The following is a 26,065-nucleotide window of genomic DNA, read 5'->3' as shown; positions in this document are numbered from 1 at the left end:
TCTTGAGTTGAAGTTGATAAAAGAGAAGTAGATACCGGCACTCCTGAACACTGCTAAAATGAATTATAATCCTGCCTCCTGATGGACAAGGAAAATGACTGAGCATTATAGGAAGACTATTATCTCCAGACCAGTCCCGATACTTACCCAATGTATCCAATAGGTGGTAAGTTATACTAACAATTTTTCACTTCTTCTGTTTCATATTGTAAGTAAAAACCCAGGAAGCCACTCGAATTCCTGGCACCACAATGGAAAGGACAGATGTACTGCATGATGAACGCCGTAGACAACTAACACAGAAAGTGAAAGTATCACCAAGCACAGTGCTACGTTATTAAACTGTAATTGAACCACAATGAATCAACAGAGGCTCAAACATTGTCCTCTCTAGTTTAGTAAAAATAAACACTCTCTGTACTCATGTATTAATTGTTATGCTCAAGAGAATGTAAATTCTGACTTCTACATCCTGACGTGAGAAATGAACAGTCACTTATTGTTATAAGCAAATATGGACCAATCTTAAATATGCACATAAAAGTGAATCTTAGTATCAAGCAATGAAGTGAGTGTGGGTGTACAAAGAATGAAAATCATAAATGATAAATATCTGATATATGTTTATAAATCTAATTTCAATTTACGTACTTCGTACGCCAGTAACATCCGAAGGAATATTATGTAAGTGTCATAAAAAAAATCACGAAAATCTCCTGATGGCATGAGGATCGAGGTAATCCTTCGGCATTCCCTCTCTCCTCATGGGAGGCGGTGTGATATTTGCTATTTTTGGCTTCATTAAAACAGCAAATAGTTAACACTTTCAGCCACAAGGCGAATACTTGTTCATAAAGAATGATTAATGTATAATGAGGCGTCGCATAGCGACGGCGGAGTTTCCTGAATAATGTAATTCGTCGTCTTTCAGCGGCAATATAAACTGAGAAGTATACGAATCGATATCCGATCCTTCACTATTTTATTCTCTGGAGAACAAATGAAGCCTCGAGCGCTAAACACTTTTACTGTTTTTCTTAAGTAACATGGACGCAGATTTCTGGCGATCTAATTTTTACGAAATGTATAAAAACGTGTTCCGTCTAAGTTTCAGTGAAGTGTAAATAGAAGAACTGTTATAACTTATCGTGACGACGTACGGGCGACTCAAGGGGACAATGGCTATATAAAAGAGCGCTCAGTGGACATGAAACGGACATAAAAATCTACCGCGATTGTTGTACTAAGTATAAAGTATGATATATGTTTTAGTTATAATAAATATATGTTCTGGAAATATTGAATATCTAGGATTGTTCATTCCTATCATCTCCTCAGTATTATATTCATTTTAAGTATGCATCTTGCTAAGATTACAGACACCAAGATCAGCAGTCCAATGCGCGTGTTACATTAAAAAAAAATTGTTTTATCGTCTTCTCGCATCAGCTTTAATTATGAATTCCGCTTTTATGTGATGTTAAAGTTGTTTTTGCGCCCTTAAGAACTTTCTGGTCGCTTATGAAATTGTTTTCTCATAACAGTAGCTTCACAACCGGGTATGATCGTATCCACGATCATGAAGTAATTAGAAAGACGATAACGCAATTTCTTAATCAGTAGCACGCTAGCTGTGACTGCCTCAAGCCACGCGATACTGCAAGTAAATACTATTCACATTTCATAATGCAATATATTATGGCAATTGTCAATCCATGATTCTTTCGCCAATTGTGATTGATAAAACAGTAAACTAAATATCAAGTTCCAATTTTTTCATTGAATAACAATATCACTTTTATTTTATTACATCACAACAAGTAGATCATTGGAATCGCGTCGTAACTTAAATTGTATGAAAATTTGACCATTCTGCCCTAATATGAAACATTTTACTCATGAACAATCTTTCTAACTCCTACTTTTCTAACCACTTCACTGGAGCAGTTTGGACGTAAATACTAAATCTCTCATCAATACCTGTATGCCTGAAGGACAGTGATATTCCCATTAATCAAATATGAACATGAAAGACGTATCGCCGATGACCGCTGTTTAACCTAGATAATTTTTTTTTCAGGATACTGATGTGTCGAAGAGATCTCTTTGTCATATGTGTCAGGCTAGAAGCTCGAGTTACGATACAGTTTAACAAATGTAATAAGGAAAATATCGATGAATAATGAAACTAAGAGCTTGGTGTTTTAACATAAATTCAAGGAAAGACGAAAGTTTGATCCGTTACGAATAAATTGTTTTTGCATCAGATAGCTGATGAGATAACTGAAGAGGATGTAGGACCGTCTGAAGTTACACAGTACTTTCTGCGAGAAGTCGATCTATGGGCAAGGTGACCAATAGTTAAAGTTTCCGCCGTTAGGCAGTGCTTCTGTCGCAGTACTGCTGTTACTGGCAGTGGCAGGAAATAAAAATATCGAAGATAGTGGTAACGACGCCCCCTTATCAATCACATTAACTTGCAACACTCGTGCTCAAAGGTATCTGAACAATCTGAAAATCTTTGCTGTCGTCCTATTTGTCAAAAAAGTATGTACAGTGTGTAATTTGCAGTATTTCTACATCAAAAATATATCAGGAGTACACACACACAAACACACACACAGACACACACACACACACAGAGAAAATACTCTTTCCGTGAACTTACATTTTAAGCAGCACTAGTGGACAATCGAAGTTCCATATCAGTACCATACATGGTGTACGGCACAACGGATACTCAGATTAATTATTTTCCACAACTAAACTGTTCTATTACTAACAAGTGTCATAATGTTCTTCCAAACTCTAAAATGCTCGTAAAGCATTTTAAACCCACATATACATATCCGTCAAATTGGTGCATCAGAACGTGATTGTGAACCATGACATTAAGTGTCCTCCTTCTGTTTTCATGAAAAAATTGTTATAAAACTCTTGTGTATAAAAAATAACATCCCAAGAAAACAATTTTTAGGCCTACACTTGGAGTAACACGCAATGGACATTCAAATTAAATTATTCAGTATCTAAATTATTCTGTATTGACTGTAAAGTGTTAGCATGGTATCATTACGTCTACGATATGTAAAGATTCTACTCATTTCTGTCTGATTCTGTTTTATTCAGAGTTAATACTGTACTACGAAGTGTCGTCACGTTACATTTTACTAGTTTTTCTACGAGTTCCACTTAAGCAAACATGAAATTTAGGCTATAAAATGATAATGTATCATGTTTCTCAACATAAAAAACTCAATGACATTGTTTCACAATTGAAGTCATGATTTTCAGAAAAAACACAAGTCTACGAAACTTATATCTGAAAATATCAATTATTTTCAGAACATCTGCAGAACTATTCAGTTTATTGTTACTGTCGACATTTAACAAATATAGCTGTATATTATCTTGTTTTACATTCTTGAAATCCAGTGAATCTCTTAAGTACGAAAAAATACTAAAAGTACTGGTTTATTAGTCTTTTGGTGCTAAGTGAATTGCAGCTTGTGTAACTTCCCAATACGAGAGCCCGAATCACGGTCTCAAGGTAAAAACAGTATTTATTTTATCTTAAATATGTTTAAAACAGTGTAAACAAAACATTCCCAGACTTCACTCTTTGAACCAGCATGTTCTGTCTTTTGTGTTCTGTATTTCAGCAACAGTTTTTCAGTGTCTCGGGCATGACTGGGATCAGTGGATGCTACATACTTCCCACTGCCCTTAGCTTCAGGAGTTTTTGTTGGAATGTCATCTAGTAACATATATCAGCCACCGATGAATAAGCACCCGCATGTGTCGGAAATGAAAGGTGTCCGTCGCCAGATCACTTGCAATATTGCTCATAGCCACAGAGTTCATTTTGTACTCATCGAGTTTGTATCTCATCAGTTCGCACTCGTCTTGATTATTAGCGAGAGAAATAGCTTCTTCAAACTCGAAGAAAAAAGCCTGGTAATATTTCACTAAAGAGCACTCATCATCAACAATGTATGTTACGTGTTCCAGGGTCTATGGCGTGATAAGGCATAACGTAGCATGGTCCTCTTTTGGTCAACAGTCTTCTGATACGATTGATGAGACCCGCCACGCATTCCTTTCCTGTGACCAACTCTTAATCTCAGAGAAGCACTTGCAACCTACGTACTCAATTTCTTACTGTATTGATTCCAATCTTTGTCTTCCTCTACAGCTTTTGCTCTCTACACCTCCCTCTAGCTCTTAGCAGGTGTCCTTTCATCCTGTCCCTTCTGCTTGTCATTATTTTCCACATATTCCTTTCCTCTCCGATTCTGCGTAGAACCTCCACATTCCGCACCTTATCAGTTCACCTAAGTCAACATCCGTCTGTAACGCCACATCCAGAATACTTCGATGCTCTTCTTTTCTGGTTTTCCCACAGTACATGTTTCACTACAATACACAGCTGTACTTCAGATGTCCATTCTCAGAAATTTCTACCTCAAATGAAGGCCTATGATTGACGCTAGTAGACATCTCTTGGCCAGGATTGCCCTTCTTGCCAGTGCTATTTTGCTTTCGATTTCCCCGTTTTTCCCTCCGTCATCGCTTAGCTTGCTGTCTGGGAAGCAGAATTTGTAAACTTCATCTACTTTGTGACTCCTAATCCTGATGTTAAATTTCAAGCTGTTCTCGTTTTTGCTACTTCTCATTACTTTCACCTTTCTTCGATTTACTTTCAATCCACATTCTGTACTCATTAGAATGTACACTCCATTCAGCAGATCATGTAATTCTTCTTCACTGTAATTCACGATAGCAATATCATCAGCGAATCGAAGTTATTGATATCCTTTCACCTTCAATTGTGATGCCACACATTATTTCCATCATTGCTTCTTCGATATACAGATTGAACACTACGGGAGAAAGCCTACATTCCTGTCTTACACCCTTTTTAATCCGAGTATTTCGTTCGTGGTCCTCAACTTTTATTATTCCCTCCTATTCTTGTACAGACTGTATACCAGTGTCTCCCTATAGCTTATCACTATTTCTCAAAGAATTTCGAACATCTTGCACCATTTTACATTGTCGCAAGATTTTTCTAGGTTAACAAATCCTAAGAGAATGTCCAATATCAACCGCAACGACAGACTTGACTCATATGCGTCCTTTCAGAGCTCTATTGGACCCCGATTTCACTTTTATGAATGGAAATGAATAACCGCATCGAATAGGGCAGGTTGAGCAGCTCTTCGAACGGCGATATTCATCGAATGCATTGGCCTGCCCATTCCCCCAACTTAAACCTCATTGAGCAGGTGTGGGATGCGTCAGTCCTGGAGATTGTCAGTCGCACTGGTGGAGTAATGGAGCACCCTGTCACAAGAATTCCGCATCAACCTTGTTGCCAGCATGCAAGCACGTTGCGCAACATGCATTGCTGTCTGTAGGGATCACACATCTTATTAAAACTATGTCTAGCGTTTTTTAATGTGCACGGGACCATCACTAATTATTGTGACTTTAGTGTAAGTATTATCTCCGAGTAAAAGTGTTTTATCTGTTCTTGTCATTGCTTACTTCTTTCGGTTACTTTTTTACTACGTTACAGCAGGTCTTCCTACGCACAGCCCAAATTTCGACGAGCAATATTACTTTTATCTAATATATCTTTGTTAGTTCATTTCGTCTTTACGTTCTGCACACCATTGTAGGAAAAAGCGTGTTACCATACACAATACTGTGGTAAATATCTTCCCATCTACAGCCTGAAGAACAGTATGCTCTCAAATACATGCTCTACAGATCAAACACAACTAGGCAAGCCTATCTACAATGAGTGTCTAGACATAATATACAATATGTTGCACGTTGGAAACGATTTATCCAGAAAAGTATTCTATACTTTGATGCATGGCAGTATGATTTGGTACTGTGAGGGATCAGTCTTCATACTACATAGAAAGGTTTTAGGGAAGCGGCAAAATCTAGCAACAAATATCAGTAACGAAATAGTGGTGGAACAAATGACGTTAAGTATGTGCTTTCCATTTACAACTGCTAGTGGAATGACTGGGCTGAATCAAAATTACTCATTTCACGTTCGGAAATTACGAACGTCTGCAGTCATTACGATAATGCCAAATGGAACAGCTGCAAGCACTCGTACATAAAGGTGAGTGTAAATGTGTTGCCTAAATGTCTGTCGATTATCATAACATATACATCAAAAGTTTCCTTCTCACAGAGTCCATTTGCCATGTATTCTGTAATCGTACAGCTGAGTTTCACTGAGGGACACATTTTAATATACGTTTAAACATCACATTCACAGAATGGGAGGTGGGGGGTTGGAGTCTGCTACGCATTTGGCTGTCAGGAGTATAATACAGGGTGATTCAAAAAGAATACCACAACTTTAGGAATTTAAAACTCTGCAACGACAAAAGGCAGAGCTAAGCACTATCTGTCGGCGAATTAAGTGAGCTATAAAGTTTCATTTAGTTGTACATTTGTTCGCTTGAGGCGCTGTTGACTAGGCGTCAGCGTCAGTTGATGCTAAGATGGCGACCGCTCAACAGAAAGCTTTTTGTGTTATTGAGTACAGCAGAAGTGAATCGACGACAGTTGTTCAGCGTGCATTTCGAACGAAGTATGGTGTTAAACCTCCTGATAGGTGGTGTATTAAACATTGGTATAAACAGTTTACAGAGAATGAGTGTTTGTGCAAAGGGAAAAGTTCTGGACCGCCGCGAACGAGTGACGAAAATGTAGTACGCATCCAGCAAGCATTTGTTCGCAGCCCAGGAAAATCGACTCGCAGAGCTAGCAGAGAGCTGCAAATTCCACAATCAACTGTATGGAGAGTCCTACGAAAAAGGTTAGTTATGAAAACTGAACGTCAACTACCCGAGGCGATGGATCGGCCGCCAGGCAGCCCGTGACAGAGCACTTCATCACTGGCCTCCAAGAAGCCCTGATCTTACCCCCTGCGATTTTTTCTTATGGGGGTATGTTAAGGATATGGTGTTTCGGCCACCTCTCCCAGCAACCATTGATGATTTGAAACGAGAAATAACAGCAGCTATCCAAACTGTTACGCCTGATATGCTACAGAGAGTGTGGAACGAGTTGGAGTATCGGGTTGATATTGCTCGTGTGTCTGGTGGGGCCATATTGAACATCTCTGAACTTGTTTTTGAGTGAAAAAAAACGTTTTTAAATACTCTTTGTAATGATGTACAACAGAAGGTTATATTATGTTTCTTTCATTAAATACACATTTCTAAGTTGTGGTATTCTTTTTGAATCACCCTGTATTTTCGATGGCGTAGTGAACAGATGTTTGAAATTCTAATAAAAGTAACCGTAGGCTATACAGGAAGATGGGTTACAAACGTTTTTCGAAGTAAATTAATTGCATGACAATATTATTGAATTTTGTGTCGAACTCAGTCATTTGTGTGTTGAAATCAGCGGTTTTTTGTATATATCATTGAATTTTGTGTCAAAATCTGTCAATTTTGTGTGGAAAAAACTTCAAATCTTCGTCGGAATTAGAGAATTTTGTGTTTAAATCAGTCAATATTTTGCTGAAAGCGTCTAATTTTGTGTTAAAATCCTAATATAAGGTTCTTATTGTATTTCCGTTGGGGTCGGGAACATATCAAATGGTTCAAATGGCTCTGAGAACTATGGGACTAAACATCTGGGGTCATCAGTCCCCTAGAACTTAGAACTACTTAAATCTAACTAACTGAAGGACATCACACACATCCATGCCCGAGGCAGAATTCGAACCTGCGACCGTAGCAGTCGCGCGGTTCCGGACTGAGCGCCTAGAACCGCGAGACCACCGCGGCCGGCGGGAAAATATCTCTGAAATTCAAAGAAATATAAACATAGCAACTTGCATACAGTAGCGTCGTTAGCTACATCATTCTATCGATCAGATTGAAAAGCTAACACCTGCATCGATTAATGCCGTGTATTCCTGAAAACTTGACCAATTCCAACAGGAAAAATTTTCCAAAATTTGTGGTAAGATCTTATGGCACCAAACTCATGAAGGCGTAGGTCCACTAAGCTTACACACTACTTAATGTAAGCCGGCCGCGGTGGTCTAGCGGTTCTGGCGCTGCAGTCCGGAGCCGCGGGACTGCTACGGTCGCGGGTTCGAATCCCGCCTCGGGCATGGCTGTGTGTGATGTCCTTAGGTTAGTTAGGTTTAAGTAGTTCTAAGTTCTAGGGGACTTATGACCTAAGATGTTGAGTCCCATAGTGCTCAGAGCCATTTGAACTTAATGTAACTTAAAATAACTTACGCTAAGGACAACACACACACACTCATGCCCGCGGGAGGACTCGAAACACCGACGGGAGGATCCGGATTCCAGCGGGACAATGCGACACCACACACGTCCTGAATCGCTAGAGTGTGGCTGCAGGAACACTTTTATGATTAAAACACTTCCGCTGGCCACAAAACTCCCCAGACATGAATATTAATAAGCGTATCTGGGATGCCTTACAAGGTGCTGTTCAGAAGGGATCTCCCCCCCCCCCCCCCCCCCCCGTTGCACTCGTACGGATTCATGGACAGCCTTGCAGGATTCATGGTGTCAGTTCCCTCCAGCACTGCTTCAGACACTATGTGATTCCATTCCATGTCGTATTGTGGAACTTCTGCGTGCTAAGGGTTGTCCTACACGATATTTGGCAGGTGTACCTGTTTCTTTGGTTATTCAGTGTATAAGTCACAGGGTGAAACTTCAGACGATGTAACATTATTTGAATCGATCACTACAGAGTCGCTTCCAGCATTTCATAGGAATCAGTGTAGCTCCAACCAAGGAAATCTGTTACGGGGAAGAGTGTTCCTTACACTATACAAGTGCTCAAATTCAGAACTGAAATCCGATCAAGAAATTAATAAAGGCACGAGTGGTCACCTTTTAAGGCGTTGCCAGACAATGTCGTCAACGCTAACAAGTTGGCAGCGCTTAAACTGTGTTTTGCTAAGCAATGAGTAGAAATGTTAGAGACATAGTTTTTTATTTCATAATACACAGTCACGCTTTAGAAAAAAAATATTTGATGGAGCGAGAGACGCAAATCAACTGTGGACCCGAGGACGTCACACACCAGCTGCAGAGCGGATCCAGGAGCACAGGTTGCCGACGTTGGAGTAGACGCCCGGCACATTCTCGCAAGTTTTCGATCTCCAGGAGACGATGCCGTCTTGCACAAAATATATATATATATATATATATATATATATATATATATATATATATATATGACCTAGTAGATAGTGTCGGAAGTCCCATGCGGCTTTTCGCGGATGATGCTGTAGTATACACAGAAGTTGCAGCATTAGAAAATTGTAGCGAAATGCAGGAAGATCTGCAGCGGATAGGCACTTGGTGCAGGGAGTGGCAACTGACCCTTAACATAGACAAATGTAATGTATTGCGAATACATAGAAAGAAGGATCCTTTATTGTATGATTATATGATAGCGGAACAAACACTGGTAGCAGTTACTTCTGTAAAATATCTGGGAGTAGGCGTGCGGAACGATTTGAAGTGGAACGATCATATAAAATTAATTGTTGGTAAGGCGGGAACCAGGTTGAGATTCATTGGGAGAGTCCTTAGAAAATGTAGTCCATCAACAAAGGAGGTGGCTTACAAAACACTCGTTCGACCTATACTTGAGAATTGCTCATCAGTGTGGGATCCGTACCAGATCGGGTTGACGGAGGAGATAGAGAAGATCCAAAGAAGAGCGGCGCGTTTCGTCACATGGTTATTTGGTAACCGTGATAGCGTTACGGAGATGTTTAACAAACTCAAGTGGCAGACTCTGCAAGAGAGGCGCTCTGCATCGCGGTGTAGCTTGCTCGCCAGGTTTCGAGAGGGTGCGTTTCTGGATGAGGTATCGAATATATTGCTTCCCCCTACTTATACCTCCCGAGGAGATCACGAATGTAAAATTAGAGAGATTAGAGCGCGCACGGAGGCTTTCAGACAGTCGTTCTTCCCGCAAACCATACGCGACTGGAACAGGAAAGGGAGGTAATGACAGTGGCACGTAAAGTGCCCTCCGCCACACACCATTGGGTGGCTTACGGAGTATAAATGTAGATGTAGATGTAGATGTAGATGCATGTTGCCACTGACCAGGGGGCCGCCAGAGTCTCCGTTGCAGACACTCTTGCCGGCCTGACCAGCGCACACCATCCGCGGGGTCACCACGGAAGAGAAAAAGCTCTGGCAGTAGGAGCGGTCCGAGATGCTGATGTCGACCTTCTGCAGGGTGGAGGCTGCAGGCCCGCCGGTCCTCGTCCTTCCCCAGCCGGTCACCGTCACCGCCAGGCCAGCCGCCGGGTCGTAGCCGTCAGAGGGGAGGCTCACCACCTGGGCGTTGCTGCCGAGCAGCGACCCTGACACCTGTCAAACACACAGACACGTCACCAACTCTCAGCTCGACGACAACGTGCACACATGAACGGAACTGGGACCGAGACTTCAACAGTGTCATCCACAGAGCTGCAGGGGCACCACATTCACTGCCAGTTTGCTGCACACTAGGCCTCAACACCCTCGAATGAAACGAATTGGTAATGCTACATTGCAGGAGGGATTAGACAGCGACAACTACTGAGAGTTGCCATATATGAGTGGTGATAAAGGGCAGTCCCTTGTTGAGTAGCCCAGTGGTGTGCGAAGGGTAGTTTACACTATCGCCTACTTTTCCAAATTTTTCTTGTCATAGTGGATGCACGCCGAAACTAAACGTTCGTTTAGAGGAAGGAGAGCCTGTTAGGAAAGATCGACGTTGTGGAAAAACTGACACCGGATACAGAACTACAAGGCCCCACCCAGATGTTGAAAGTTCTGTTAATTCGCAATTAAGGCACATCGTAGTGTTAATCATGTAGAACTATTGGAGGAGATGGTTGGCTCTTGTTCCAACTTTTTTTTCATACTGTTGAGACACATGGAAAAAATTAAAAGAATCTGTTAATGCTATTATTCCCATTTCACAATCGATTTGCAGCATATTTCAGAAAATACTAATAGCCTAAGAGATCTATAATTATGCCGAACATATTCTACAAGTATATAAAGCAGGAGGTATTGTGTATGTCCAGCATATCCTCTGAAACACCTCAGTTGAATTAAAATTTGCTCCATAAACAGTAATCTTCATATCGGCACTAAGGAAGTAATAACCACATAAACCCCATAAGAGTGAAGGTACGGGCTAAAACGTGCCTTTCCAGCCTCTTCCATGTAGGGTGCCCTGCACCAGAGGCATTTTGTGTGGGAGTAGTATCGGCCTGCTTTATCGACAGGCTGTGCAAGGCAGCCTATATGTCAGAGGCTAATTTCGATTTTAAGTCATCTGATGTGGACTTCCCAACAAATTAGATGTGTGATGTGCCTCATGTCAGCTTGCTTTATCGATCTACGTGAGGGTGGTCACAGATGATGCCATGATTCCCAAATCACAGAATGTGAACTGCTGGTGGGAGCATTTCACCGATCATTTGTCGTACGCTAGCCAGTATACACTGATCAGCTAAAACATTATGATCGCCGTAACATAGGACGTTGGCTGGTGGTGTTGCGAGCACCTACCTCCTTAAGAAAAGTGTGCAAGTGGATCAGACAAGGACAGGGAATCACCATAGAGAAGTTATGGGCTGCAGATGGAGAAATGGATTGAGATAAGTCACTTTCACGAAGGGCGGAATACTAACACTCAGAGCCTGTGAACAAGTATTCAGAAAACGGCGAAGCTGGTCGAATGTTCACGTACTGTTCTCCTATAGTCAGCATCTGAGGAAAGAGGTAGAAGGACAGAGAAACTACCAGAAGGCGCTAAATGGTTGGACGTCCACGACTTTTCACAGAACGTGGGAGTCAGGGAGTTGTCTGCTCTGTCAAATAGGATAGACGGAGATCTGTGGCATGTCTGCCGAAAGAGCACAATGCTGGTGCATCCACAAACTATTTCGTAGCTCACTGATCATCGTATATTGTTTAACATGGAGTTCTACAGCAGAACACCCCTAAGTGTTCATATGTTGATCCAACGACGTCGTCAATTACGACTGCAGTAAGCTCGATAGCATCCAGATTCGACCATCGATCACTATAAATATGTGGTCTTTTTCAGTGAATCACTTTTTTGCTACAACAGATTGATGATTGTCCTACAGTGCTACAGTGGTTTGAGGAGCGTTATAGTGAACTCACGTTGATGTCTCGGAGACAAAATTCGCCTGACGTAAATCTTATCGAACCCATATGTGTCACAACCGGGTGCAAACACAGCTTACGCAAATTAGTGGCTCTTTGTTTACGGGAATTACGTGACCTTTGAGTAGACAATTAATGCCCCATAACTGTCATATGAGCTATGTATTTCGTTCCAAATACGGACAAACAAGCTATTAAGCAAGTGGTCATAATCTTTTGGCTCACTGGTGTAAATCGGAGTTTGCTGTAGGTGTTGGGCAATCATGGCTGCAACACATTGACAGCATTGCATTTTGTGGAATTCTATATTGCTTACTCTGTAGCTTGGAAAATGTGTCGCTGTGTGTTAATACTGTTGGTGACCATGCATGGGTGCTACAGATCACAGACATGTATTTCCCTGGAAATTTTTGTGAGATGTCGGCAATGTCTGCGTTGGTCCCCCCAATGATGCGGCCTGAAGCCTTCCTTCCCGCAAAGCCGGTGACGGCAGGGCCAGTGCAGAGCCCAGCATGCACACCAGAAAGAGGACGAGGCGCTGCATTGTGGTGTCGGTGTCGGTGAATGTCCAGAGCCCCGTCCCAACACTTTATATACCATCTGATGTGCACGTGCACAGCACAGTAAGTTTCGTAATCCCACTCGAGCTAAGTCTCCGTGCTTGAAAATATGACAGTCAAGGCACTTCACTTAGAGAGATAAGCCAAGGTTTAGGTACATGATACAGGACAAATTTAATAACGATACAGACCTTCAGCAACTACTTTTTGCGCATGATGAAAGAGTTTCTTCCACAATGGAGATATATAATAAGCTCTCAAAGAATTACGTATGAACTTGACGATGTTGTCTGCTCAGTGTTAGTTCATCTGTCACTGATAGTCGTCTGTGGATGCTGTACATGAATGTTGGTCACATTTACATAAAACTTATAGCATATAGGTTTCCGAGGTAAGAAGATTGTTGGTATGGACGTTTAATTACACTGTTATAATAGCGACTTATGTGAAATGAGAAGCTAAAAGAATTGGCCACGCCTGCAAATATGGGCACGCTAGGCAGTCAGAACCCTGTTTATTACAGTGGTTCATGCTATGAGGTGATTTGACACGGTCGGTGGTGATTCGTTCGTCGGAAAGAGACATCCAGCTTTTCGGCGTCCATAAATAGCAGCGTCAATCGTTTCGCACTGTCAGCTGAGAACTCCATCCCAAGTTGTTCAGTCATCTAACAGGAAAGGCTTCTTTACCTGATGCAAATTCGCACGTTTCCTTCGCAAACTATGAGCATTGTGTCTTAATGTGTCTGAAGTAGGAGACTGTAATCAATGCACTTGAGTTTCCAGTGTCATGTCTGAGGTGTTGATGATTGTGACAGAAAGAGCTACAATATAGCAGGTCAGCAACTGGAAGCAGCTAATTCCATAAATTATCTGGGAGTAGGCATTAGGAGTGATTTAAATGGAATGATCATTTAAAGTTGATCGTCGGTAACGCAGATGCCAGACAGATTCTTTGGAATAATCCTAAGGAAATGCAATTCGAAAACAAAGGAAGTAGTTTACAGTACACTTGTTCGCTCACTGCTTGAATATTGCTCACCAGTGTGGGATCCGTACCAGATAGCGTTGATAGAAGCGATAGAGAAGATCCAACGGAGAGCAGCGCGCTTCGTTACAGGATCATTTAGTAATCTCGAAAGCGTTACCGAGATGATAGACAAACTCCAGTGGAAGACTGCAGAAGAGACGCTCACTAGCTCGGTACGGGCTTTCGTTGAAGTTTCGAGAACATACCTTCACCAAGGAGTCAAGCATTACATTGCTCCCTCCTACGTATATCTCGCGAAGAGACCATGAGGATAAAATCAGAGAGATTAGAGCCCACACAGAGGTATACTGACAGTCTTTCTTTCCACGAACGAGACTGGAATAGAAAGGAGAACCCATAGAGGTACTCAAAGTACCCTCCGCCACATAGGTGGCTTGCGGAGTATGGATGTAGATGTATAAATCCTGAAACCCGATGCCTGAATTTAGCTTGCCTGTTTTGATCAGCGTCAAGGTTCCATCGATGTTAGCTTCTCAATGCAACGGGCGGGTCACTATCAACACTATCATATGTTCTCACTTTGTGAGAGACTGCGAACTACTTTTGGAAGTTAATCCAGAAATTTAGTGGGAATTTTGTGGTGAGCCATTGCGCGAAACAAGCTTTCATCCGAGTTACAGTCAAATGAGATGAAATTTTCTTCCATGTATAGGATTGGAAAAGGGTACCTTCGGCCAATAATAGCAAATACCCAACACTACCTGTACAGCTTCTCATCGCAGTTATGCTATTGTAGTAGTAGTAATAGTAGTTTAATTCATCCATAGATCACTTTCAAGAGGATATTGAACGTTCATGATATTAAAATATAGGGACAACAAAAATAACGTGGCTCACGTATACAGGCATTTACATTCTTGCAGACAGTCCGCCGTGGTCTTTGTAGTAGGAACCATCCTGACGTTTGCTTCGAGAATTTAAGGAAGCAACGGAAACCTAAATTAGACTGGCTTGATGAAGAATGGAATCTCCAACCTAGCGCTTACAAGACTAATCTTTTTAAAACAGTGCTAATTCATTCGGTTTACCTCCATTCTACATTGCGATGAAATTAATGATGTGAAAGGCTAGCGCTACATTGTTCATTCATTTCTCACTCACACTCGCTTTACACAACGTACACACTACACATGCACAATACAATATTGAAAACATTATTAGCTGACGACACGACCCAATTGGCGATGTTCGATTTCCATGTGTGTGTACTGCAACTTCCTTTCTGCTAGCTTGAAAAACTGAGTCAGCATCCAACTATAATGGATGAGATGCTAACTCGGAAATATGTTTAGGTGCTAGTATTATACAGGGCATGGCTTTCGGAGTAAGGTTTTACAATAAGAATCATGCGTGAAAATGTTACGTGGAACGATAGATATTTAGTCATTACTGTCGTTATCATTATTTATTTGTGTTACATTTTTTACCTTATTCTCAGTCTGCGTCATATAAGTAATCCTTCACTCTATAGAATGTACAGCGTAACACATATTTCGTCAATTTTAGAGTTTTCTTCCTTGGTAGAAATTTCTGTTCACTTCTTTTCTTTCTTCTTCCTTGGTTAATATACGTTAAGTTCAGATGCCATTCCATGGTCACAGACAGAGCTGTTCGTGCAGTAACCTTATTTTCAATGCGCACACTGATAGGGAAATTTACTCACATGGTGTAGTTGTAACCCCAGAATTTAGAACAGTGTTTTATAATGATCTCAGCTATTAGTTTTGGTTATTATTCTTATTGCCCTCTCTTGTACTTAGAAATCCATGTTTATAAGGTGTGCGTTAGTTCCTCAGAAAAAATTCCGAAGCTAATAACACATTGAAAGGAGTGTATGTTAGCGTATTTCTTAAAAAAAAGATAGACTAGTATCATAAGTAGTGATAATCGGGCCCAGTTACAATGAAGGTATGGAAAACATGTAATAATTGTGCACACATACACACACACAGACGCACTTTCAGAAATCCAGCGCAATGTAAATAATGGGCCTGGATATCCAATACTGTTTTTTCCACAGTAAGTGTACCAGGATACACCGAACACGTAGCAGCTTTCTCCATACTGGGTGCAGCGAAGCAAACAGGATGACCCCTGATTTCGTATGCAAAAATAGGTAAATCTTGTGAGACAGCCTGCAGATCCTGACTCTTTCAATGGAACACTATAATAGTGAGTGATTTTACTTAGCACTGTGCTTGACACACACCACTCGGCGGAACACCATCTCTCGGCGTACCTCTTTCTGCACAGAAAATTAATAGCATCCAAAGAAACATCGCTTATTATATGCGTGTTAATGGAGCGGATTTCATAATTCATTTCCGATACACCCTTCAGTGACTGTGTGTCTTGAAGTGATCGTTCAAGTTTCCACAAGAGGGTGCTCATTCACCATGACACACTCAAGCGGCTTAATACACTTGTAGAGATAATATTGTAATAATTCAGAAAGACATGGGACGATAAGCACGTATAGTTTAACTGAATATAAGGTAACAACATTATAACCTCGAAGAGCTACACAAACCAACAAGATTTAGATGTACAGTCAACTGTAGGAATACCGCATTTGCATCTCACAATTTTTGAGTAAGTGAGAACTATTTCGTACTTATGGAGAGGCTACTTAGCAACCTACGATCCTCCCATTCTACTACGCGTAAGCACACATTCCGATTTATACGTCCAAGTCTATCGCGTCCTAGCGATACCCATTTAAGCTCGCCAAACAATATCTGACTTCACCACGCCAAATACATTAAAATGACCTGATCAGATTCTTCACTCATTGCAGAATATGTATAGTAGAATGGATCGCCACCAGGCAGAAGAAATCTACTTTCCAAACACGCCTCCGTCTTACACGCATCCAGCTGACTCGAATGTAACTCATAAATTGCGAATTCTCTTTCAAGCAGGGAAGACCACATGAGCAGCAACCTTTGAACGATCCCCATTGATCAGACTGATGCGACAGAGACATAAAACTTCATCACTGATTCAGCGACGAGATCAATATGGTGCTTGTATCGACTAATCGAAGCTCCTTATAGGAGACTCGCGTAAAGTACGGCAAAGATAAACATCGCGATCTACTACGAATAAAATATAATGGGTAAAAATGAATGTGTCGAGCAAACAGTATAGTACGTAACTAAATGACACTGGCTGTCATACTCTGTTGACAGGGCTCCCAGGGCATAACATTCTGATGACACACTGTTTGGCAGTATCTTTGTGTCTTCACACCACTCCAACAGAGAATATTCATTGCAAAAAACTGTGTTTGTTATGCAGTCTGTAGAATTATCATGCACACTCTCTTATGTTAATGTATTTTGGTTAAGATAAATGTTTGGTTAAACATGTAGTGGTCTTCGTTTCTCTGTCTCTTTTTTATGCAGTTGTACATCTACAAGTTGTGTAGGTTAATTGCCATCTTTACAGTTGCTATAGACGGTAATTAAGCTATACAATTTGTTTCATGAAACGTTTAATCTTTTATGCTGTTTACGTTAGCTCTGCTTTTTGCGCCCGGTCTGTTAGGTAGGATCGCAATCACATATTAGCTACACCTGTTTTTTGTTACTGAATCTAGCTTATTTAGCTAAATCTTATCCTCAACGATACCAAAACCCTTTGGAAAACCAAGGACCTGCCTATGACACACTTTTATCAAAAGCATAAATGCTTGTGGTGGCTGTCTCTGTACTTTGAAACCGAAACTGTTGAAACGTCCTCTTAGAAAAATTATACATGACTGTGCTTAAACTGACACACAATATTTTTAGCGAAACGTAATCTGATTTTTAATAATCCATACAAAAGAATGGCCCTGACTAGCAATAACCTATACCTTTCATAACTCACTTACCTCACAAAAATCTTCATTACTCGAACTACTGCAATACAGCGAGCGCCAATACTGCCAGCTAAATAAAAGATTCTAACTACTGAAGGGACTAACTACTGATAGGCGTAGTTTGCAAACGGAAAAAGATCTTGATAAAGAACAAACAATATATTTACCTTAATAGTGTTAAAAGTCATAATATATATAGCAGTTCATGACATCCAGTCTTACAAATTTACTGTCTCTGATAGACACACGTCCAGATCATCCACTCTCAAAACTCTGCCATCTCTCTCCCCACCACTGCTGGCGGCTCACCTGCAACTGTGCAACGAACATCCAGCTGCCCAACACTACAATAGCCAACAACAATGCAAACCAGCCACAGACTGCACTGCTGGCGGCTCACCTGCAACTGTGCAACGAACATCCAGCTGCCCAACACTACAATAGCCAACAACAATGCAAACCAGCCACAGACTGCACACAGCACAGCCAATGATTTTCATACAGAGCGCTACGTGGCGTTACCAAAAAAAAACCTAAACAGCCTACTTACATAGCCCCCATGCTCCCCCCACAAAAAATTTTACAAATTGTTTTGGGCAGTGGACAATACAGATTTGAAAAAAAATTTTCATAATTACAAAAACAAAGAAATCAAATGCACACACTTATTGACACAATGTTGGTCAAAAGCTAAAATTTTCTCACAGTCCATAAAGACAGTCCTGATCATTCATCACAGCAAAATTGTAGTGTTTTTTTTTTCTCAAAGTCTGAGCAGTAAAAGAAAATGAACATGGAAGTAGTGGATTTCCATGCAGTCTTGAAGAAGTAGTGTTGTCCTTCCATTGGAAAGACAATGCTGACTCTTGACATGCAGACAGGTAATGGGCCACAACAGAGCAAACCCACAGCAGAGTTTGTCGAAATTTTGAAGAATATTGGTAGGTAGGTCATCACAGAGTAGACCCACTGTAGTCCTGGTAGAGATGATGGTATTGGTGTGCCATCAAAGATGCAGACCCACTGCAGTCCTTGTAGAAATAATGGTATTGGTGGGTCATCAAAGTTGCAGACCCACTGCAGTCCTTGTAGAGATGCCCAGCAGCCATCTGTTGCGACTGTGCATGTGCACAATCACCATCGAAGAGTCTTACGGACAATATAGCAAGTCCATAACCACCACTTGTGCACTCACAAAGTTTTTTGGAATTGTCCTTAGAGCCAGCAATGCTGTTAACCAGTCCTTTGCTGAATTATTAACACATGGGCAAACAGTAACAATCCCCTTTTTTTCTCGCAAATTCTGCGTGTTATATGACCACCAAAAACGTGTGCAGTGAAATGAAACTTAATTTGAAGAACTGGAGTCTATACAATTATAAATTTACAACATTAGAATACAGTTACAAAGGTACAAAATACATCATTAAAGAACATAATAGTATAGATAACATTTGTAGTAATACAAGATTTACAAAAGAATAGAAATAGACATACACATCAGTGTTACAGGAATTGTGACATAAGTAAAAATATAAAATAATGAGAATAGTTTTCGAAACATTAACTTCAAACATGAGCATTGAAATAGAACGGAAATAATAATGTCGAAACATCTTTATAAAGTAAATAACATAGTATAAATGCAAATTCAGTGTAACATTTGGTACTGCAGTCCAACCCAAAACTTCAACTATCTAACCCTGTTAAATCAATATTTCTCATTGTACAATACTCAATTTTGCCCAAATATTTTTCATATAACTTCTCAATGCCTTCTTTCCCTACTCTTCATAGTTTGTTTCTAATATAGTCTACCCCCTTTTAAGCTAACTTAAATCTACTGAGCTCAGATATATATACTAAGGGACGAGGCAATGCAGCAACACACAAAAAATTAACACAAAGAGGAATGACAAAAAAAATGCAAATTGGCAAAGGAAGCAGCAGTATATCCAAATTAACAAAGCAAACATAACATAACCACTAATATGAGCCAATGTGCAGCAAAAACAAAAATAAATCAGTAGTAAAACTGGCTTAATACAATGTAAAATTCAGTAGAATTGTGCCTGGCAAACAGCAGCAGCTAATGCTATAACTTATACCTAAACATGACAAAGCTCAAGCAGTAAAAATATTACAGTAAAGATAGGAAATGCCTAATAACTATGTCACATCTTAACACTAGAGTGATGCATCACCTTGACTTACTCTACTAAACAAGTTACCCAGTCATTGACAAAAATTATGTATGCAATTCCTGTGAAGCGAAAAGTCTATTTGTGCGCTCTTTTCTAAGGTAGTACATCATAAAATTATTCTTTACTGGGTCTGTAGACAGAAAATAGTGATGGTAATACATCTATTAAATTTTATTTTAACCAATGCTGCAGTTCAAGTAGAAACTAGATATTAACAAAATGAGCAAATAAATACATAAAGCAAGGGGTGAAACGTCATTCACTAGCCATATGGCATTGCATAAGGCAATAAAAAATCTCTCAACTATCAAGACAATAGCCGTGAAATGTTTCTCATCGTTTCATTAGTCATTTCAGTTAATATCAGAAAGTGTCGTATTTGCGATGCTTTCTACAAAGAAATAGCAATAGCGAGGATAATGGCCTCCTTTTTTCTTCACCTGTGCGTCTGAAAGGCACACACTAATGGCTTTTTTCCAGGCGACTGCCGTGCAGCTGTGTGCTTACAGTGCATTACGTCAAGGTGGCCTACCTTCCTTACTGAAATACACTCCTGGAAATGGAAAAAAGAACACATTGACACCGGTGTGTCAGACCCACCATACTTGCTCCGGACACTGCGAGAGGGCTGTACAAGCAATCATCACACGTACGGCACAGCGGACACACCAGGAACCGCGGTGTTGGCCGTCGAATGGCGCTAGCTGCGCAGCATTTGTGCACCGCCGCCGTCAGTGTCAGCCAGTTTGCCGTGGCATACGGAGCTCCATCGCAGTCTTTAACACTGGTAGCATGCCGCGACAGCGTGGACGTGAACCGTATGTGCAGTTGACGGACTTTGAGCGAGGGCGTATAGTGGGCATGCGGGAGGCCGGGTGGACGTACAGCCGAATTGCTCAACACGTGGGGCGTGAGGTCTCCACAGTACATCGATGTTGTCGCCAGTGGTCGGCGGAAGGTGCACGTGCCCGTCGACCTGGGATCGGACCGCAGCGACGCACGGATGCACGCCAAGACCGTAGGATCCTACACAGTGCCGTAGGGGACCGCACCGCCACTTCCCAGCAAATTAGGGACACTGTTGCTCCTGGGGTATCGGCGAGGACCATTCGCAACCGTCTCCATGAAGCTGGGCTACGGTCCCGCACACCGTTAGGCCGTCTTCCGCTCACGCCCCAACATCGTGCAGCCCGCCTCCAGTGGTGTCGCGACAGGCGTGAATGGAGGGACGAATGGAGACGTGTCGTCTTCAGCGATGAGAGTCGCTTCTGCCTTGGTGCCAATGATGGTCGTATGCGTGTTTGGCGCCGTGCAGGTGAGCGCCACAATCAGGACTGCATACGACCGAGGCACACAGGGCCAACACCCGGCATCATGCTGTAGGGAGCGATCTCCTACACTGGCCGTACACCACTGGTGATCGTCGAGGGGACACTGAATAGTGCACGGTACATCCAAACCGTCATCGAACCCATCGTTCTACCATTCCTAGACCGGCAAGGGAACTTCCTGTTCCAACAGGACAATGCACATCCGCATGTATCCCGTGCAACCCAACGTGCTCTAGAAGGTGTAAGTCAACTACCCTGGCCAGCAAGATCTCCGGATCTGTCCCCCATTGAGCATGTTTGGGACTGGATGAAGCGTCGTCTCATGCGGTCTGCACGTCCGGCACGAACGCTCGTCCAACTGAGGCGCCAGGTGGAAATGGCATGGCAAGCCGTTCCACAGGACTACATCCAGCATCTCTACGATCGTCTCCATGGGAGAATAGCAGCCTGCGTTGCTGCGAAAGGTGGATATACACTGTACTAGTGCCGACATTGTGCATGCTCTGTTGCCTGTGTCTATGTGCCTGTGGTTCTGTCAGTGTGATCATGTGATGTATCTGACCCCAGGAATGTGTCAATAAAGTTTCCCCTTCCTGGGACAATGAATTCACGGTGTTCTTATTTCAATTTCCAGGAGTGTATTTACGACTTCAGTTTCCGCTACAGTGACAGTTTGATACAAGTAAAATTTCACATTTCGAAATATTTGCGTTACAAATCTGTAGAAACAAAACCCTATAAATATAACAGTGTCCAAAAAAATTTCGTCGGCATTGTGATACATTCACGCATTTACACACATTTCATAACTCTTAAAGTACGATTCTTAGTTTCCAACATCGTTCTTAACAAATAAGAGTCGCTAACCACTACTCATTATTCCTTACCTTATTACACATATACATATTCGTCGACACTTCTTCAATATTTCATCATAATAAATACGTAGCATAATCAAATTCGTGATATACCAGGGACGGCCACGGCGTGCCAAACTGCACGCGTGTACAGATGTGCTGCACGCGTGCCGTGCAGGGCTCGGTCCGCCTCGCTACTACTCGGCTTTCCTCGGTCTTTCGCGGCACTGCTCGGCACGGCGCGACATTAGACTAGCTGCACGATGCGACATCTTTTCATCCGGCATAGGGTGCATTAGTTGATTCGTAGTGGCAGCCAAGTAATGTACAGTGGTTGTTGCAATGGAACACACTCTCACAAAGAGGCGGGGTAGTGACACAACGTCACGAGCCTTCAGAGCTGAATGGAAATTGCAATAATTTTTTCGAAGAGACGGACGAAAATTCTCAATGTCTATTATGCAGTCGCATACTCGCCGGGCACCGCAAATTTGCAATAGAACGGCATTATAACACCACACACAAAAGACTTAATGATTTAGTTGGGTTGATAGATCAAACAAGTTGGCGGAATTAAGAAGACGTAGTGTTATGCAGCGAGACGGACCGAACGGGAGTAACACTTACAAATCTTTGTGTTTCTGATGTTTGTATTAGTACATATTTGTCGTTAGAATTCGAATTTAGAGTTCACTCAATTTTTGTTTCCTTTTTTTGGCCTGTAATCGAACGTAGCGACCTGTCTTTAAGAGGAAGCTACAAAATAGCGCTCAAAATTGCAAGCGCGAATAAGCCTTTCAGTGATGGTGATTTCATCAAGGAGTGTATTGTTGAGGCGGCGGAATTCTTGACGCCACTGGAAGAAGTTTAGTGAAATTTGTCTTTCCAGGCAGACAATAGCTCGCCGCATAGCTGGTATGGCAGCAGATGTTTACAGGCAGTTAATTGATAGTGCCTGCAAGTTTATTGCATTCTCGATTGCTTTGGACGAGTCGACCGACATTTCGAACACAGCACAACTAGCGATTAATGTTGGTGGAGTCGACACAAATTTGCACGTGACAGAAGAACTGTTAGATTTAGTACCAATGAAACACACAACGAGTGGTATCGACTTGCTACAAGCAGTTGAAGAGGCAGTTGAAGCCGTTGGCCTGAATTGGGAAATGTTAGTTTCAGTCACCACGGATGGAGCGCCAGCAATTCGAGGTGTTTATAATTGGCTTGTATCATTGTTGCGTAAAAAACTAGGACGATCGACAGAAGATTTGCACGGAATCATTGTTTTGTACACCAAGAAGCTCTTTGTGCTAAGTATGTAAATTTGGAGCACCTGATGAAGTTGGTAGTCACCACAGTACACTTCTTGAAGTCGCATGGCTTAGTACACCGTCAGTTTCAACAGTTTCTCATGGAACTGAACGAAGAGTATGGAGATGTTATTTAGCACTGGGAAATACGTTGGTTAAGTCGAGGATCATGCCTCGAAAGATTTTTCAATTTAAGACTCGCTATTGTTGAGTTCCTGAAAGAAAAAGGAAAGGCAGAGCCAAAATTAGAAGATCCAAAATGGATTACAGACCTTGCCTTTTTAGTTGATCTGACTGCACACTTGAACGCCCTCAATAAGACTTTGCAAGGTGAGTAGCAGCTTATTTCTGATCTGATGAAAAAAGTGGATGCATTTAAAAAGAAACTCGCATTGTGGAAGGAACAACTCATGAAAATGAATACCTCCCATTGCCCTACGCTCTCTAAAGTCAGAGAGAACGCAACTTCTGACGAATTCGTTTCTGTGTTGGAGGAACCACAGGCACAATTTTCTAAACGTTTTCAGGACACTGCCAGTCTGACATCTGTTTTTGAACTTGGACTCTTTGCCGTTTCAGTTGAAAGTACATCTACATCTACATTTATACTCCGCACGCCACCCAACGGTGTTTGACGGAGGGCACTTTACGTGCCACTGTCATTACCTCCCTTTCCTGTTCCAGTCGCGTATGGTTCGCGGGAAGAACGACTGTCTGAAAGCATCCGTGCGCGCTCTAATCTCTCTAATTTTACATTCGTGATCTCCTCGGTAGGTATAAGTAGGGGGAAGCAATATATTCGATACCTCATCCAGAAACGCACCCTCTCGAAACCTGGCGAGCAAGCTACACTGCGATGCAGAGCGCCTCTCTTGCAGAGTCTGCCACTTGAGTTTGTTAAACATCTCCGCAATGCTATCACGGTTACCAAATAACCCTGTGACGAAACGCGCCGTTCTTCTTTGGATCTTCTCTATCTCCTCCGTCAACCCGATCTGGTACGGATCCCACACTGATGAGCAATACTCAAGTATAGGTCGAACGAGTGTTTTGTAAGCCACCTCCTTTGTTGATGGACTACATTTTCTAAACACTCTCCCAATGAATCTCAACCTGGTACCCGCCTTACCAACCATTAATTTTATATGATCATTCCACTTCAAATCGTTCCGCACGCATACTCCCAGATATTTTACAGAAGTAACTGCTACCAGTGTTTGTTCCGCTATCATATAATCATACAATAAAGGATCCTTCTTTCCATGTATTCGCAATACATTACATTTGTCTATGTTAAGGGACAGTTGCCACTCCCTGCACCAAGTGCCTATCCGCTGCAGATCTTCCTGCATTTCGCTACAATTTTCTAATGCTGCAACTTCTCTGTATACTACAGCATCATCCGCGAAAAGCCACATGCAACTTCCGACACTATCTACTAGGTCATATATATATATATATATATATATATATATATATATATATATATATATATATATATATATATATATATTGTGAAAAGCAATGGTCCCATAACACTCCCCTGTGGCACGCCAGAGGTTACCTTAACGTCTGTAGACGTCTCTCCATTGATAACAACATGATGTGTTCTCATAGCGTGTAGACTTTCACGGCCGGCGTCTTCAGTAATTAAAACTTCCGGGCTAAGAGGCCGTGGTCCAATAGTAGAAATACTTCTCCCTGACGTTTCGTTGCCAGTCTACGACTCACCTCAGATGATGTTGCCCGCAGCTGGCAACGAAACGTCATGGAGAAGTATTTCTACTATTGGACCACGGCCTCTTAGCCCGGAAGTTTTAATTACTGATGATGTGTTCTGTTTGCTAAAAACTCTTCAATCCAGCCACACAGCTGGTCTGATATTCCGTAGGCTCTTACTTTGTTTATCAGGCGACAGTGCGGAACTGTATCGAACGCCTTCCAGAAGTCAAGAAAAATAGCATCTACCTGGGAGCCTGTATCCAATATTTTCTGGGTCTCATGGACAAATAAAGCGAGTTGGGTCTCACACGATCGCTGTTTCCGGAATCCATGTTGATTCCTTTATAGTAGATTCTGGGTTTCCAAAAACGACATGACACTCGAGCAAAAAACGTGTTCTAAAATTCTACAACAGATCGACGTCAGAGATATAGGTCTATAGTTTTGCGCATCTGCTCGACTACCCTTCTTGAAGGCTGGGACTACCTGTGCTCTTTTCCAATCATTTGGAACCCTCCGTTCCTCTAGAGACTTGCGGTACACGGCTGTTAGAAGGGGGGCAAGTTCTTTCGCGTACTCTGTGTAGAGTCGAATTGGTATCCCGTCAGGTCCAATGGACTTTCCTCTGTTGAGTGATTCCAGTTGCTTTTCTATTCCTTGGACACTTATTTCGATGTCAGCCATTTTTTCGTTTGTGCGAGGATTTAGAGAAGGAACTGCAGTGCGGTCTTCCTCTGTGAAACAGCTTTGGAAAAAGGTGTTAAGTATTTCAGCTTTACGCGTGTCATCCTCTGTTTCAATGCCATCATCATCCCGGAGTGTCTGGATATGCTGTTTCGAGCCACTTACTGATTTAACGTAAGACCAGAACTTCCTAGGATTTTCTGTCAAGTCGGTACATAGAATTTTACTTTCGAATTCACT

General features: G+C 41.8%; 1 protein-coding gene across 1 annotated transcript in view; it reads right to left on the bottom strand.

Moving 5' to 3' along the window:
- Positions 1-26,065, bottom strand: part of LOC126204213 (trypsin alpha-4-like) — an 82,628-nt gene that overhangs the window by 8,464 nt on the left and 48,099 nt on the right. Inside the window, exon 2 of the mRNA XM_049938611.1 lies at positions 10,155-10,424. Within this exon, the coding sequence (XP_049794568.1) occupies positions 10,155-10,424 (270 nt within the window). The remainder of the gene's footprint in view (positions 1-10,154; positions 10,425-26,065) is intronic.

This window comes from Schistocerca nitens, chromosome 9 (assembly GCF_023898315.1).
Source record: "Schistocerca nitens isolate TAMUIC-IGC-003100 chromosome 9, iqSchNite1.1, whole genome shotgun sequence".
NCBI lineage: Eukaryota > Metazoa > Arthropoda > Insecta > Orthoptera > Acrididae > Schistocerca > Schistocerca nitens.
The sequence above is the reverse complement of the archived record's forward strand: the minus strand, read 5'-3'. Positions and strand labels throughout refer to the sequence as shown.